Here is an 18642-nt window from a genome sequence, read left to right as displayed (position 1 = left end):
GGGTTGTGGATATTTAATGTTGTGTTTTAGGGCCTTTTTTTCCGTGCACTTTCCCTGCTCTGCATTCATCCCTCTTTGCTCCTTTGTGTCTCCCTCCTGCTGCATCTTGTATTGTGCAGCACGTCACTCCCACTTACGCTTTGCTTTTTTCAAAAAAAAAAGACAGAACTTTTGCTCAGTGGCTCCGCAGCCAAAAGTCAACGCGACTGTGTGTGTGCGCTCCCTTTTCATGCTTCAGGTGATTTCACAGTGTTGAGCAGCAGGAACAGGATCCCATGTACTCTCATTCCTCCACGTCTGCATTATTAATTGTCTGTGGTACCAACCGTAGCTATTTGGACCCTGCAGGCATCCAGCACTCAGCGCCTAAAATTAAAAGCAGCAATTGCGACCCATTGAAAGACCTGATAACACTCTTTAAAAGTTACATTTTGCCCCCACTAAAGACTGTGTAGACTTAATTTAACTGCAAGGGAAGCAAAGCAAAAATGACATAGAAACATAAAAGGGGCTTAACAAATTTCTTTATTAGCTGTTTTTCAGCTCAGTCACCAGGACAAAAGGTTGGCGATAAAGTAACTGCAAGCTTCTGATATGAACGTACGTATGTTACGTACCATATTGGGTGTTTCAAGTGTTGTATCACATCCACAGAATATGTTTAGGACCTGACTGTGATGACTGGTTTAGGGTTAGAGGCGTTGGAGGAGATGGTGTTGGAGTTACGGGCATGAAGGGCTCTTGAGCAGACACTGCTTCTCAAAACATTATTCCATAATTTAAGGCTTATGCACAAAAGCCGTTCTTGAGAACATCCATGTCTTTTCCACTGTAAGATTTCATTGGCCACCAGCAGATTAAGGTGGGGGAGGGATCTGTAAAGTATGGAAGAGGATTAGGGCCACATGTGAATTTACAGTCAGAATTCTGAGAATAAAGTCAGAATTCATACTTTATTCTCAGAATTCTGACCTTAAAGTCAGAACTCAAAAAAGAAAATTGACATGTGACCCTAATCCTCCTCTGAAGGAAAGTTTTGTTAAGATGTTTTGTCACCACGTGGTTAATTGGGAGAATTTCTTCAAGCAAATGACCTCAAACGTGCACAAGCATCGCAGTTTAGAGCAATTAGAATTTTTCATCTCTGATTAAATACTGGTGCTCATACAACCGGCACACGTTTGATAAATACAGATTTTTTTCCAACAGTTATTCTGGTAATTAGATTGTTTTGTTGTACGTAGTTCAGCGTGTGTGTTTTATTACATATTGAAGTGCCTCCAGCCAAGATTCATGTGCCACACTGTGGCTGGTAGACGAGGGAGAATGGTCAGCGCAACATGAATGGGGGTGGAACACATTCATCAAGGTGGCAGAGATTTGAGACCAGAGAGGCCCATCCAATCACCGGCAGAGAATAAAGGGGGGGAGGCATAAAAGTCCATACAGCAAGGTCATTTGAAAAAGAAGCTGATAAGACGAAAGGATCAAATCTCCAGTACAGGCGAGGCCCTCCTCTTCATGTCCGTCCCCATTAACTAAAGCCCTCGCCTGGCTCGTACCGTCGCTGCCACGCCTCAGCTGTCTGATACAATGAAGGGGAAGTTAAAAGGAAAAAAGAAGAGGACTTGTTGGCCATGCTTTTATTCTGTCATCAAAATTTATGTCCCCGCATGTAATTGAGTTTTTTTTTTTTTTCTACCTTTTTCTTCATTCCTTAGTTCTCCTCCAGGTAGTCGTTTAAATGTTCTGTTGTTATGGTATTATATTGCAGACAGATGCAGGTCTGGCTGCTGTGTGTGTGTGTGTGTGTGTGTGTGTGTGTGTGTTCATCCTGTCTGCTGTCACGAGTGGCATCAAACAGCCCTCTTGCGTTCTCGCTGTTTGTGTATCGGAGCATTGGCAGCTGTATTGCTCTCAACACTGCGGTATGGATTTAGTCAGTTTGTGGTTTTACCACAGTCACAGTCTGGTGTCCACACACACACACACACACACACGCACACTCTCATAAAGCCACGCGCACTCCCACGCACACAGTCAATCCCACAGCAGTTTTACTATGTCACACTGGGGGTTGCTGTGTAATTGGGTGAATCTGCTCTCCAGCACGCTACAGAGATAGCCCTTTAAAATTTCACTTCACTTCTGGGAGTGTAAACAAACCTTGGGATTACTCGGGTTGTAAATCCACATTCCACCATTCCTGTGGCTCTCCTCCTCTGTCATTTCTGAGCCTTTTTTTCTTTTTCTTTCTTCTGTTGGCCATCGACTTTGAGAGTTTAGGGCTAGGTGAGGTGTTTGTTCAGTATTTGGCGTGTTTGTGCATCCGTCCGTCTTCCTGCGTGATACGACTGTCATAATGGTAACAAGTGCATAAGTGTGTGTCTGTTTCCTTCGAGGATACGAGCGCACGAGTGTGTGTCGGCGTGCGTCGGAAGGTGCGCACCGTGGGCGTGTGTTTTAGCATGTCTGTCATGCGGATACTTTGTGTGGTGGCATGCAGCTTTCTGTCTGTGTGTTCTCTGTGATGGATTGCTTGTCAGACGGCAGCGTAGCACCGCTCTCACCGGCTGACGAAGACATTAAGTCACCAGTCACGTAGTACGTTTCAACATTCCTTGGGAAAACGCTTTAACCCTTCTCTCTCCAGGACGGCTGTCAGATGACAGAGTGTATTACTTAGAAGGTGCTCGGCGCTGGAACAAACGACATGACTGGATTCAGTGGAGTCCGGTGTCTTAATGCAGTTGTGTGGGAGGTGGAGGACCTCTGTCACACGGTGCCTGTAGATGGGCCAATTGTCGGGGTTATGGGGAAACGCTCGTGTGCTACCGCTGTCATTGAGACGCTTCAGGTTGTTTTTTTTTCTACATTTCACCTTTACATGCTGTAAGAATAGAAAATATGGAATTGACTGAGAACATCTTCTTGCACTGCAGCAGCCAGAGGGAGACGTTGCAGAGGGAGGGATGGAAACGCTTCTCTCCAACTCTGTTCTTTGTTTTCAGTGCGACGTCATCCCCAGTGCTGGTGCTGCCCCTGAATATGAGAGTAGCACAGGGAGAGAATGGAAATGTTCACAAAAATTCAGTTTTTCTGTTACCGATTAAAAACACCCCTGAGTGTTGCCGGTAAACCTATACAAATGGAAGGGGATGTGGATCAGTACCATGAAAAGCTGTTATGCATTAGTGTATATTCCAATTAACATTATAATAATGATTTTTTTTTTTGTTTCCTGTCACATTTTTTAGGTTGTGTTACTCAGGTTTAAGCTTACCATTATCATTCCTAGAGTTTTAGTCAGTAGAATAGAAACTACTCTATTGTCGACCTTTTTTGTTAGAAATGTGTCTTTGCATCCCTACATTCAAAACAAGACACATTAAAACACATAGAGGCATTCAAAAGAGCACCAGGTACTCAGACTGTGAATAGGTACTGAATGTTTGGATTAATTAATTATTCAGATCCGAATGAGCGAGAGTCGTTACAGAACAAGTGAGCATGTTGTAAAAGAAAACGTCCTCGGTTATTATTAGTATAACACTTAAAGACTAACACAATATAATCCGCTTCTTTAGGACTGTGTTGGTAACATGAGCCAAAACAACCCAACAACTGTCATCCGGATTCGATTAAAGTATTTCTAAATGTTGATAAGCTCATGCAAATGTAACGTAATCCTTCCAAACCCAGCCCTGCCCTTTTTAAACCAGAGGACACAATACAGACATCTCTCATGTGAACTCCAAAAGAACTGTTCTAATTTTGGCAGGCTATTTTGTGTTCATCCGAGACCCCAAAACTCATCTAAAGATGCCCAAAAAAAATCACAGGGTACGTCAACACTGCAGTGCAAAATTACCTTTCTTGACTCACTGAGGCAAAAATATCTCTTTGTCAATTTTTCAACAGTTCCCCAGTGTTGTTGGACTGTCTTGAATTGGCAGGCTCTCTTCCCTTTCTGCTCAGCACTGTTTTTTGTTCAGTACAATATGTTTAGCTCTTTTTCTCCAAACTGATGTGGCCTAATGGCTTCGACAGAGAGCAGCAGGCAAACTGCACAGTTTAAACAAGAATATTCACAAAGGGAGGTTAAGTGGACAGGACGTGGTGTCTTTTTTTAGCTGGATATCAGTCCATTCATCCTAATTCACTCCTCCTTATATATGTTCTGTGGGGATTTCGTTATTTTAGTCTAGTTTTGCTTTTTCCATGTTGTACAGTGTAGCCCCACATTCGCACAGAAATTCATAAACACACACAATCTTCTACCGTTGGCCGCTGAGCAGCTCAGCTGGAACAGGATTTCGGCTACACACCTCGTTAAGGGCATTTTGGCATCAGTGTATACATAAGTAATTCATTTCTGGTATTAAGTAATAACTTTGATCTCCGGTTTAGCACTCTCAGGAGCGAGTGCTGATGTAGTGCGGCAAAAATATTAACCGCAAGTTCATTTCCCACCACCGTTTTACATTATGCTGAAACTAGTTTTTTCCCCCTCCTTTTTTCTCTTTTTTTTTGGGAGGAAACATAATTCACATTAAACACCCTTGGCCCTGTGGCAGAGTTCTCAAATTAACCAACATTTTCTTCATTTACTCGTGATAAAGTTGTTCATTAGACAATATGCTCTGCCTTATTCTTTGTTATTACCTTGCCATTGTAAACGCCTTGGGAGCAATTAAACATGTGAAGTGCCCAATTTTCCGTACTCGACTTCCAGTCCTGAACTCTATCTGCATGTTGCACACATTTCCTATGAACTAATTAAAGTGAATCAATGACACAACCCTTTAAAATGGCGGCATATGTCACGGCCATCAGCGGGGAACAAAGGACCCTCTTAATTATTTTGTTCCTGCCGTTCCTGTAAACGGCTTGTCAAGGCGGCGGACTCAGTTGCCGACTCCGTGAAATAGGGATGTTACGTACACACACAGACAGGTGTTGTACGTGAACACACACACACACACACGTACGCTGTCCCCTGTTTCTCTGTAACGGCTCCCTCTCTGTCTCATAGAAGACCAGTAATTGTACTACAACAATGACAATGTAAGTGCTTACGTGTGACGGTCCCCTTACTCTTCAAAAGCGCAGCGTCCCTTATCCATCATTGGCTCTGGGGAGCAATTTCTTGGATGCTGACAACCATATCTTATCTTCAAGATGTTTTTTTCCTGTAGTAAGGTCTCCTCTGGTCTTTGTCGTATTTGACCGAGGCTAATTTTGAAAAGTGTGTTCAGGCATGAAATAAACACGTGTCCGGATGCTTTCAGCCTCAGCAGGGTGTTCCCCATTCATTTGCCCCGTCCCTGCGTCCCCGCTGAAACACACAGCTTCAGATCAGTATGCGTTATTCCTCCTGTTATGAAGACTGACGGGCTGATGGAGACCATGGCTTTTCCCACCTTATAATGGTTTACTGTGCCTCCATGCATTCTCAAACACTTACATCTTCCTGATATAAATATAAACCGTCATAGTTGAGGAGAGCCACCAATTTTTAGTGGGAGCCCGGGCTGTAGATCAGAAGACTGTTTGGTGGAAGTAGTGACAAATGAAGGCATGAGAGGTTTGAGTCTGTATTGGCAAATGACAAAAAGTTTGCACATGCCAGTTGTTTATGAGCATGCTTATTTGTTTTAGGGTTTCCCTTAATGCCCATCTGCAGCGTTGCCATAAATGCCCATCTGCAGCCCAGGAATCTGAAACTGGCTTTGACTACAGTAGGAAAACCAACTGGCGGTGCTCCAAGTATGTCATCTACTCCTCTGAGAGAATAGATGGACAGGGATGGATGGATGGATGAAAGGATGCCTCGACACGCTTGTTTTCTCCACCTCGTTACAACCGTTTCTGTGTTATCAAGAGCTTTGGCCTGCCACACTACAGCGCAGCGCTACACTTTGTATTTGACAATACTCTGCCTCACAGCGCTAATCGCCTCCTAATTCTTCCATTATTCCCCATCCGTGCACATGCATTTCAATCAAATAGGTGGTACTGTCCAAAAATAGTGCTGGTGGCACCGCCTGGAGAGATGGGCTGTCAGTCTCCCCGTCTGATCATGAGCTATTATCCTCTCTGCCCACAGACTAGAGCGAGAGCTACACCAGTGTCTATGTGATCATGATCAATACATAATCACTTTCCTGTCACCACAATGGCGCTATCAGGGGACCGTCCAGCCCCACAGAGCAGCCATTTTAGAAAAAAGGGTTTGGCACGCCATCTTTCTGACCTAGAAAAGCGGGAGAGGGGTGGGCAGCGGGTAAGTGTAGGCTGGACTCATTTAAACAGTCATTGCCGTCGGATGCGTTATTACATTTTCACTACACGAGGGTTCATCACATTAGTTTGCAAGTAAAGAGACATTTATGAGACCAGGAAAATGTTTACTGACCCAACAGGCAGACTGGCTGGTTCTAAATGACAGGGGGACAGCTACAGTCGGCATGCAGTTAACAGCATTCATCACATGGTTTTGTTGAACTGAACAATTCTCTAATTGGCCGATGAACGCAGTCTGAGCCTTGTAATTTGTGAATATAGTCAGTTTTTCACAGTCCGGAAGTCTCTTTTTGTTGGAATCATCAAATTACTGGAGAAAAGAATGTAATCAACTACATCAAACATGTAGAAACTGTGTTAGAGTGTGTCAGGCAAAAAGATATGTGAACAGTAGTGTTGACATTACATTGGTCACAGGCAAACAGCATGACTCGCACGGCTTCTTAGCACTTACATGCCGAACAGGTTCACATAGATCTCATACTGCTGTCAAGCTATTGTATTGTAAAAATGTGAATGAGGGTGGATACATTGATCAACACTGATACGCTTTTAAGGATATTGAAATGGCTGTCTCGATGATACGTACATTTAATTGTGTATCTTTATTAATACACATTGGAACCGAGTCACCAAAATACATTTTGGCAATGTACATTCTTGCAAAACAAAATATTTAAAAAACTTAACATTTATTTATTGTTGCCACTCTACGGTTATTAAGGGTTAATTTAAATGTTGTCTCCTGACAACTCTGTGCTTATGTTCCGGCTAGTGTCAGGACAACAATCCACTTGATCAGGGTTAGGAAGAGATCATGTTTCAGTTTTAAATACCTGCTCTGGTCACCACAAACACAGCTGGATAAGATATACATTTCTTGTTGCCATAAATACGCCTGGAAATCGTCCCGGGGTATCTTTATAAGTATCACGTGGTAGAACGCTTATAACAGATGAAATGCAATCTTTTAAACTGACTTTGTAGCCTTCCTACCTGTACCTCCATCCACCACCATCTCCTCCACCTCTGGATAAATCTGGTATTAAACATATAATGTGAACATGATATGACGAGTAACTTACAAATTCAGAGAATGAGCTGTTTGCAAATGTAAAATACTTTGAGATAGATAGGTTTGTTTTCTATAACCTGCATGAATGGATTTCTTTAATCACTCGGGGGAAAAATAACAAAACAGATGCCTGTTTACACATCCAGCACACACAAATAAGAATATTATCCATTTGGTGTTGTGTTTAAAATCCTAATAACTCTCTTTTAAGCTTTGCTTTGGTCTCCACTAAGTCCTGAAGACCTTAAAATGGATACTTAAAGGGTGTCCCAAAAACAACCTCAGCTCTTTTTATAGAAAACTTACCAATCGGCTGGAAAGGTTCTAATGTTATTTCTTATTTTTCATATCTTAGTGTTGCAATAAACCACCGTGAATCGTGTGATTTTATGCATACTACTGCCCCGCACCATGGCCCTCTCTCTATTTATTCCTGTGCCTCTCCGTCTCTTCTGTGACCCCTGCAGTGTAAAGCCAGTCAGACATAAACAGTATTGTTTTACCCGGGTAGGGCTCACAGCAGGGCACCGTTAGCCCTGCGCCTCATGCAGCCCACAGCTCTCCCCATGCCTCAGTGATATCCCTTCTCTATGGCTCAGTGCATACATACATATGAATGCCCCCTGTCCTCTACCCTTCACGCTTCTGAGCTGGTCCAAGCAGAGCAGAGCTGAGATGTTACACAGCTGCCATACTTGTTGGATGGAGGGATATTGAGGAGAATCCTAACATTCTGGCAACAGTAAATGAACTGTAATGACATATTTTTTGGGGGGAGTGATTATAGGTATGATGGTACTTGAGCTGAGAGTGCTTCCCTGCGGTGCGGTTTGCCGAGTTGTACTGAGCGTGCTGAGGTGAATTCTGGGCAACGGAGGAAAAAAAGCAGCTCGTGTTGTTGTTAGATCACCTGGAAAATAGAGCCCGCGTGCATAATTCAATAAAGGGTTTGTAATAGTTTTGTACGGTGCACTTTTTTGCACTAAGCAGAAAATCTCATGAAGTGAGCCCTATTTTTGCACAGCTGCTTGGTCTTCTATTTTATCCAGTTTTTCAAGACATTAATTTTGGCGGCGCCCGTCAGCCATAGTTTCATACTTGACAAGAAAAAAGCTGTTTCTAATTTTCATTTCATCCTCAAACTGCATTTGTGGTGCCACTATCTGAGGTAGTAATGAATATTTCAGACATTCCCCAATGCATGTCAATTGAAATGTATAAAGTTTTAATGGTGCAGATGCTCCTGACAAGTCCACAAAATATCAGTGAAAAATCAATATTTGGAAATAAAGCTGTAGACAAGAGTAGCGTTATTTAATTGAATTCCTTTCCTCCTACTCTGCAGGGTAACAGTGAAAGGAGCATCTCGTGAAGCCTCTCAGCTCCTTCTTTATGACCTTCCACTGTTGATTACCCCTGCAACACTTCTAAGGAAATAAACAAGCTACACAGATGACGCTGTGTTATGAAATAATGTGTAACAGAAATAAGCTGCAATGTCCTTCTGCATTCACTGTGTGTCACATCGGGCTGCATCCCGCAATTTATCCCCTCTGTGGTTCAAGGAAGATTCCTATTGATTTCCTATCACTGGCCCAGTGTACGGAGTAAATAGGAAGTGTGTGCCCTATTATTTTCGTCGGGTTGATAAAACAGGAGGCTAGACCCCCATGTCTTTATTCTAGAGACCACAGACGCTTCACCAACAAAGCAACAGCTGTAAATTTGATGTAAACGCTGCATATAGAGTAATGGCATCCGTCGAGAATGATGTGTGCTTAAGTTATTGGCGTGGTATTAAATCCTGTGAATTTCTCCACATGATTAATGAGATTACACTTAGCGTGGGAAAACAGCCGTAAATGCAGGCTGTATTTTTCATACATGTTTAATGCGTGTCACTCTGCGGGCCACTGCCCAAACCAACAGAGGGAGATTTGCAAGGTTATATGCAATCTTTCAGTGTCATGGGCATCTGCTAGACAGCAGGAGAGAAGTGAGACTAATCCATTCAGACAGGACACAGCGTGATTGCACCTACTTGCATATCTCTTAACAGGTTTGACCGAGGATTGTGTAAAAAGGAGCACTTCTTAGGTAAACAGATATGCAAGAGCAGTGCATTGCGCTCCACATCAGTTGCATTCTGGGTGTACATTTTCCATTTCCACTGTAGGCTTTCTACATGCCTAATCCTCCCCGCACACGTTCTGTTTTTAGCAACCATTGAGCATTTTCATCCCTGGAAGTTTATAGGTGTTGTGTTGCTATTATTGTAAATGCCACAATGCTACAGGCTTCAAATAAAAGCCAGAGACAATATTCCTCCTACAATTGAGTTTCCGTGCCCATTGCCTGGCCCCACAGCTGCATCCATTTCTGCAGTGTCCCTGAAATTTCGGTGCATTATCGAGGGGAAGGACGAGCTAATCTGCACTGATTTGAAACAGGACCAAAACACTGGCTTTCCTAATCCCTCATTTTTTTATCAGGGGTGGTGAGGAGCATTTTACCCCGGTGGGAGGGAAAGAAAGAGGGAGCTATTTCATGCTTCACCGGTTCCACTGTTTTTATGAAGATTTTCTCCTACCCGCTACTTCCCCCCACTTCAATCCATAGAGTAACTGAATTTATAAAGCCTGTTTGCAATAGTCAGACACCTTTTAGAAGTACGAAGGTACTTTTCATAATTAGGGATGTGTAGATGGCTGCCTTCTCCCCTCTGTAGTAGTAGTAATTTAACTTTAAGGCAGATAAGTCTCTGTATCTCTGAAAAAAAAATGAGGTGCAATTTCCGTAGCTGTCTCTCATTTTATTCATTTGACAATTGGCAAACATCTATGGCATACAGGATATAATGTGCTTCCCTGCATGAGCGCACCAATTTGGCGGTGGGATATAATTCACATAATTATGTTTCCCTTCATTCTGTCAACCACTTTATTTGATATTTTATTGACTTGTCCAACATGTTTGTGGGAAATGTCTACATAATGCCAGCTTTTTAGAGCGTGAATAGTACATATCCTCATACTGAGGAGTCATCCTATATGGTGTGTAGGATGAGAGTAATGTGATATTTTCACACGCGCAGCTTATGGCGAGAACAGTCAACGCGGCGGCACACAGTATTAATAGCTTTTGAAATGTGATAACTGAAATATCATGCTCGCTATTTACTTTGTTTAGATTGAGATTAAGTGATCAGAGTGGCTGTTAAGTGGATTCAAGAAGAAGAAACTCCAAGTCTATCAGCAGCTCACATCAAGTTATAACACGCTGTTTGTTTTTTTTGCTTGTCTTATCGCAGCGAGCAGAAACACAGAAAAAGAGAGAGTGCGCTCATTGATCTGCTGTGATCTAAACACTGCAGAAGGCATGGGGTGTAACAAGCAGTATGAAATTTACAAGGTAAGCTTTGGCAACACAACAGCTAGGGTCATCATAAGACTATGAATTACTAGAACACCTCTGTCTCAGAGGACCACTTGAGGCTCTCTCAATGTGAAATAATTGGGCTATAACAGTGAAACCGCTCCTCCAGTTAGAGTGCGAAGGTGGCTTGTTGCTTTGTTTTGCCGTCACGAGGCCACAGCGACTGTTAATCAGTGGTTGACATGTGTAGCTGATGTCATAAAGACTGTTCAAAAAGTGTACCTCATAGATCTGAGAGACAGCTTCGCTATAGTGCTTTTTATGAAAGGCCCTTCTCCGCTTTGCTCTGGTTACACTGGAACAGTTTGGTTTTCCAGGTAAATACAGAACGTTTTCCCAGCGTTTGTTTTGACCTTCATATGATAGACGTTTGTTCGGTATTCACAAGGCAGCACATTGGTCAAGTGGTGGACACAAGGCACCAGCTGAATGTGGCCGGCTCAGCATGCTCTCACTGCTAACTTGGTCAAAGGCCTGAGCTTCAAACTACGATGCCTCGCCTGCCTCTTTAGCAGCAGTTTTGCATGTGAACTGCTCTGCTGCTAAAAGTTAGACATAATATGTAATGTGCAATATCCAATTTCAATTTCAAAATGAAGCCTGCTGAAAAACAGTCCCTATATTATGGCTTTTGGAGTGATAATATAGGGATATAGTCAGGGTTGGTTAGGTTTGGCTCCAGAACTACTTGTTAGGCTCAGGTGAGGATCGTACTTTGCATTAAAACATTAAAATAGCTACATTTGTTCTCGTAACTCACATCAGGTGAGTGAGGGAAGTAAATGGCTCACAAAAGTGATGAATAATATATATATATATATATATATATATTTTTTTTTTTTCATCAGAAGGCAGCTAACATATTTGTAAACCAGTGATCATTCACATTTCCACATGCCATAGGCTACGTACCATATTGACATTTCTAGGTGTCATATCATGTTCACATACAGACAAGAAGGCTGCCAAGCCTGACAGTAATTGATATTTTTTAGGGAGACCTCAGGACAGTGTTCAGCCATGTTTGCAGGGAACCAAACAGGTATTTTAAGCTCAAACGTGATCTCGTCCCAACTCTAAGTGCTATTTGTGCCTGAACCTAACCAGACCATAAGCACAGAGTTATCACAACATAAGATAGAGAACTGAACCACAAGAAATACCAAGTTTAGGGTTGAACTACTAAAAAGCACACAGGAAAAATAACGCTTTAGAGGCACACAGAGGCCAACTCATTTTCCAGCATGTAGGGCAGGCTGTATGGAACAGCATTCTGTTTTCTCCCCTGGAAAGGAGCCCTAGAGGGAACTTCATCACTTTTTTGCACCTAGGGCCACAGTAGAGAGCACTTTATCATGTTTTATCTAACATAGGGCATCAAAGAGGGCATGGCAATTTTTTCGAACATGGGGGCACCAGGGTGGGGGCGGATGTACCGGTCCAGTGCATTGGTCAGCAGATCAGTCGGGGTGCCGTCAGTGCTTGCAGAGGCAGTAGAAGACAATATTCCAACAGAATACAGATGTCTGATTTGTGGGTTACACACTAAAGACTTTGCAGAGGCTGTGTTTCCAACACATCTGGTGCTTTTTACTTTTATGTTTTAATTCATGACTGACACCTCTGAATCATCTGAGCCAACACTTGTGCTTGGCGCAGGTCTTTACTACAAGCCTTTTCGTCTGCAGTGGACAGACTTTGTTGCCTGTGGCAGGACCTGTGCCGTCTGCGATGAGGGACGTCTCTCTTTGTTGTCAGAACACCTCTAAATATCTTTCACAGGAACAATTACCATACCATCTGTAGCTTCCTGCCAGCGTGTTGCTCACTGTCAGCACGTCAGCTTCTTTTTCTCCCCCTCCTCCTCTCTGCCTATCTTGCACACTCCCTCACACTGAGACTGATGAGGAGCTGGGTCACCATGAATTAAAATGGATGAGTTTAATTGCGTTAATAGTCTCTTTATATTCCGTTTTTCAGTGGATTTTTTCCTGATGGCGTATAATAGAGGCCTGAATGGTGGATTAAATTGTCACTAATCTATTTTCTGATTTGCCTTGAGCGTTTAGCATAGCTGATATATAGATGAAGGCCCTTGCATACATTTTCTGCAAAGAGCTGTTTTATTAAAGAACCCAATTTCCACTACATTGAGTATTGTTGGTGTGAAGGTAATGGCTAATTGCCCCAGTGTTAAAGGACTGATATCCGATTAGCATTTAGAATACGTGTTCCAACAGTTACATTAACGTAGCCAAACTTTTAATTAGGCAAACTCTTCTCAGAAGGTGAAGATTTTTCTTTGTGTGTTAGACTTGAAGTTTGCTTTGATGGGTTAACACTCCAAGACATGCATTTTGATTATCTTGTAACCTTCAGCAGAGTGTTTTCAAGTGTTCAACACGACTGTCAGTGTGTGCAGCAGGGGGCTGCAGCAGTCACGGAAATAAAAGTAAAACCTAACATGGCCATCGAGACAGCAATGCAGTTACTTTCCTCGCTGTGTTACAAGAAGTATGTGCGACATCCATCACTGTCACGTTGATTTGCACACTGGCCAACATGTGCAGTAGCAGCTAGCATTACAAGAGGCTAAACGACTAATCAACACTGACATGACCGGTTAGCTCAGTTAGACCAAACAGCCATTATATCATATTTCATCTGAAGTCATGTCACATTTGCCTCGCGTAATTGACACTTTGACGCATGAACTGTACACACACCACTGGAAGATGAATTAAGGGCGTGGGGCGGCAGAATGCAAGATGCAGTTGGATTGTGGGTACACATGCCTGCTCAGATAAAATGTTTTTATTTTGTGTCTTTTTTTCCTAAAAAAGACTAATTTGTTTATAATTGAATTGTCGCTAGGGACTGTTCAAAAAATCTTTGGGGGAAGAAGGGATTGAAAAGGAGTCGGGGTCTGGTATTTAATTTTGTTCTGCTTAAGAGAGAGGAGTGCAAAACTTTAAGGAAAGCAGGAAAGGTTTTTTTTTTTTTTTTGTGTAACCGGATTCAGATATTATTTTCCACCTCTTTAATAACATATAAACTTTAGAAAAACCCTGGCATGATAAATTAATCATGCATTTTAAGTTTATCATTCTCCGATGCTTGTATTAGCTCAATGTGGTTCATTTTTTCAGAATATGAGTGGGTAAGGTGCGACGGTTTGTTACATATCAAGGGCACGTTTCATTGAAAAAGCTACAGAGAGCCTTCATGTTTTTTTTGAAAAGGTGAACCAAAAGGCCCCGCTGCTGTTCCCCATCACGACATCTTTGATGCAGCTCCTCACTGACTATTCGAAATACACAGATAAAAAAATAAAAAATGCTCAGATGCCATGCACGCTGCTGGGATTGCAGAGGAACACAATTGGCAATGAGTTGCATATATCAAGCACGTCTGACACTGATGCCATCGCATTTTTGAACAAATCAACCCCACAGAGGGCTGAATACACTCATCCTGATTGGCTCAGCACTTCCAGATTTCAGTGCACAGCTATGTAGCGATGATTGCCTATAGAGTTATAGTTCACAGCTCTGTCTCTCTGCCCCACAGGTACCCCAGTTACTCGGGTGACAGCGACAGATGCTGATGATCCAGTGTACGGGAACAGTGCTAAACTAGTCTACAGCATACTGGAGGGGCAACCATATTTCTCCATAGACCCAAACTCAGGTAAGTGCAGTTCTCTGCTGTGTTTTAGGATCTTAAGATTAATCTCTGTTCTGCAGGCGTAAACGTTGTGAGGGTTGTGTACCTCCTTCATAAATCTGATTAGGAGACATACAGTAGCAGCACACACTGGAGGCCCTTTCGGAGCATGTTTGACACATCAGATTCAGGAGTCACCTGTGTGGGATGGCCCTAAGTCACTTAGAACAACCAGCTGAAGTATTACACTCTGAAACACTGGACCTCTGTATTATGCCTGGATATCATTTAGCATTTTCTTTAGTGTTTCAGACTGACTTTAAATAAAGGAGGGCTGAATGAGAAGACCTCTGTGGAGCAGGCAGAGCTCCTGGTGATGTTACTCATTGTTTGCCTGACAAAGCCTGACGAAGATCTCTGTGAGATCGAAACGTTGCTTCATTAAATTTAATGTGAGCTATTAATACAGTGTCCAGAATCCATTGTCTGTTTGTAACCAACGGAAAGCATAATGTATTACAAAATGTAATGAATGGACGCCACGCCCAGAGTGGGACAAAAAGGGAAGAATTAGGCTTTACAGCGAGACGGTGATTACATCTGAGGATTATTTCAGTCGTCTTTTTCTTCCAGACAGGGCCAGGTACATCGGGCCAGAACCTCCAAGTATTTAAACATCCGCCCTTTTTCATTACCCGCTTCAGCTCAGATAAATGAGCTTACAGCGTCACCCCAGGTCAAGCTGTAGGCTATCTTTAAGTAAGTGTGTCCAACTGGCTGTTAGGGATAACTTCACCTCAAAGTGTCTAACTTAATATATGGTGCAAATATTAAGCAAGGTCAACTGGGTGGTCCGTTTTAAGCTCTCAGGGCCCAACTGTGTATCAGAACCAACACACAACTGAATACTGCCACTTTTAAACAAGCAGTGGGAAATTACAATGCATGTTATCGTATATTTTCACAGTCACTTAATACAACAGGTTAGGGCAGCCACAGTCAGTGTTGTAAATAAGATATTCAGATTTGTATTTCATATATTTCTAACGTGGAGGTGTGTGCAGTCAGCTGATGTCAGGCTATCGCACATTCATTCAGAACAAAGGACTGACAGTTTCACTGGAACTACTTGAGTACAGGTGACAGGTGTCTGTCCATGATGAAACTAACAATATGGGTATCTAGAAAAACGTTATAGGAGCCTACTTGAATACGTGGTGTGACAAAGCTGATCAGGTTTCCTTAGCTAATGAACATTTGACATTTTGCAGATACATCATTTTCACAGGGTGCACCAAGCATTGTTTGATATTGTTTTTGAAAGACAGAGGGAGAAGCAGTTTTGCAGCTGATTAATATTCAGATCTATTCCAGTAAATACATGTAGAGGAGACCACAGGATAACAAAATCAAATTATCTGAATATTTAATCAGTTTTGCATTTTGGGTGTGAAGTCGAGGCTACTTGGTAAAATGTGACAACATGAGATGAAACATCAAGAAGACATCCTGATCATGTGAATCTATGATGATCTGCACATTGTGCTGTACATCAACAGACGCTCCTCTAAGGCTGGAGGGTCGTCCCCCCTGCAGTATCTGCTCTTAGGGATTTAACCAACAAATTAATTTGAATTTATTAATATTTTAGCATTGTTTATAGTTCTAAATCAATTTAAATGAGTTTATATTTCCTGAGTTTGGCATCAGAGCTCTCTGTGCAGCTGGCATCGTGGGTTTAAATGAAAAAAGGGCGTCCAAGGCGACAGCAGTGAGGGAGAAGGTGTTTGTTTTAAAGTACAGGTGCGCTGCTGACAGCTATCAGAGGTTGTACAGGTTCCAGCAGGTGGAGATGCAACAGCTTCCCGACCTGCTGGTTCACCTGAGGTAAGCTCACCACGCTGCTGTGCATTAGGCTAATCATGCTTACATTTTCTGAAAGGGAAAAAAAAAGATGGACTCATAGTAAAACACAAAAAGCACTCATCAGGACACCACATGGCAACATGTTAACAAGTGTTGTGTGTCGACATTATTATGTAACCACCTCTTTTCAGCCAGCCTGCGAGGGACAACATTAGCAGATGCACGCTAAAAGGGAGCTGACAATGTTGGTTATTGCTTTAAAAGTTGTGTAACAACAACGGGACTGCAGGTAACTCAGCCCATCTGTTTTTTGAAACGCTTGTAGATTATCACTGCATGAGGCTGATGTTAACTCAGACTCCCAGGCTCGCTGCCTCGCTCTCTACAGCTGCGCACTCACGCACACTTATGTTTGGAAACAAAAACAGCACACTGGGGCAAGAATGTGTATTACTGGGGGCACTACAACACAACCGAGGAGTCTATAGCTTTAATTAAAATGTGAAGTAATGCAGCCACATAGTAAGGAGCCGCAGAGCTGATCGGCTGCACACTGTGCCAGCGACTCCGGATGAATTTAATCAGGTAACGTTTTTTGATCTCACACAGAGCTTCGCCAGACAGCCGTTAATGACATCACACATGGAAAGCATACACACAATATTACTCACATGTGATTGCTATCTGCACAATAAAGTCACCCAGAGCGCTTATACTGAAGCAGTCAGGACGGTGCTTAATAAGACTCAACCCTGACAGGATGTAAAGGCTGCTGATGGAGGTGGCTGAGGACAAAACAGCCTCTATCAGTGGGACACATCAGGACAAATGCAATGCTTTCTTTTGTCCTGGTTACACGAGGTCAACTCAGTGACACGGTTCAACAATGGGCTGCATGAAACTCATCATTAAAACTACAAAATTACAGAATTCATATGCGCAGTCAGTTGCGTGTTTCCATTAGATGATTGGTCGTCCTAAATGCTAAATGGGCCAATACTCATATGCTGCAGTGTAACATCATTGCGTTATGAGTTCAAAATAACAATAATAATTACTTCTTCCTTTCACAAGGCAAACTCTTCAGCAGCGTCATCGTGCATAAAGTTATCCCAAAACAGATTCCAGATTGGATCTTTAATTGCTTTTCCAGCTGACTTTTTAACATGTGTCTGTAAGCAATATGATTAAATAATGGTGAAATTGCATTAATAAGAAATGAGATGGAAATCGACTGCTCACAATTTGGAAAACAGCACACAATAAACAAGCTCCAAGAAAGGGAGTTTCAAAATTTATGTACATAATTAGGAGGAGCGCTCAGTTTTCGAAACATAGAAATCACCGGGCTCGTCCTCGCTGCTATAGGCGCCACAATCTCCAAACATCTGCAGCCGGAGCGCGGCTATAGAAAGTGCACTGAACGGACAATTTAAGGATTAGCATTCATGCTTTGTGTGATTGCAGAGCACATGCAGATGGCTCATTCAAGTGAGCCAGATGTTTTAATGAATGTTAATGAAAAATAAAAGGTAAGAGGAAAACAACCATTTGAATGCGTTTGACACTTACAACGCCACATCGGAAATGAAAAGCATTCGATAAATAAATAAACATCATGCCCCAATTCATCACTTGGTTAATGGTCGGTGGAAAAAAAAAAAAGTTGAGGCAAATATCTATGGAAATGAGTGTTTGTCTATCCTCCCTTTTCAGTGATTAGGAATTAATTTGAATAATTAACGATGATCAACAGAGATGAGAGTGTTGCTTCTAGCAGGATGACTGAAGTGTGTGTGTGTGTGTGTGTGTGTGTGTATGTGCGTGGAAGATGTAGAGAACGAGTGACTTGTTTGTGCTGCTCTCTTATTTGCTGGTTTATTTGTTTGCGTGACGAGAAGAGAGGCAGGCCTACCTTGTTAGGATCAGTCAGACGTGTGCTTTTCTACTGCTTGGACAAGCGACATCATACAAGTATGGAGAGTGTCACTGTCGCTCGTGCACGCTACGCATACACGCGCATTTTCCCAAGTGCAGCATGCATTGTAATGTGAAGGAGAAAAGTTATTTTTAAATCCTTTATTTAATATGCTGATATCTTCTTCACTCACTCCGTCCTTCAGACGTGTTTTTTGTGTGTCCCGCGTGTCCAAGGACAAGTGAGACGATTCGCCACAAACTGCCTGCGGTGTTTCACTTAACAATTGTTTTGTTTTTACCTGTCCTTAAACCTGAGAACCGATTCTAATATCCCTGACTTAATATAGGCTTTTAATATTCTTTGTAATATTTCT

The 18642-nt window shown here is 42.4% G+C and overlaps 1 protein-coding gene across 3 annotated transcripts in view; it reads left to right on the top strand.

The window, feature by feature from the left end:
• The window catches only part of cdh8 (cadherin 8), a 102727-nt gene that overhangs the window by 51648 nt on the left and 32437 nt on the right, over nt 1–18642 (top strand). For all 3 annotated transcript variants that reach the window (XM_030415073.1, XM_030415071.1, XM_030415072.1), the window contains exon 4: nt 14387–14506. In XM_030415073.1, coding sequence (XP_030270933.1) covers nt 14387–14506 — 120 coding nt within the window. The remainder of the gene's footprint in view (nt 1–14386; nt 14507–18642) is intronic.

Source organism: Sparus aurata, chromosome 4, assembly GCF_900880675.1.
Source record: "Sparus aurata chromosome 4, fSpaAur1.1, whole genome shotgun sequence".
NCBI lineage: Eukaryota > Metazoa > Chordata > Actinopteri > Spariformes > Sparidae > Sparus > Sparus aurata.
This window is presented reverse-complemented; position numbering and strand designations above follow the sequence as displayed.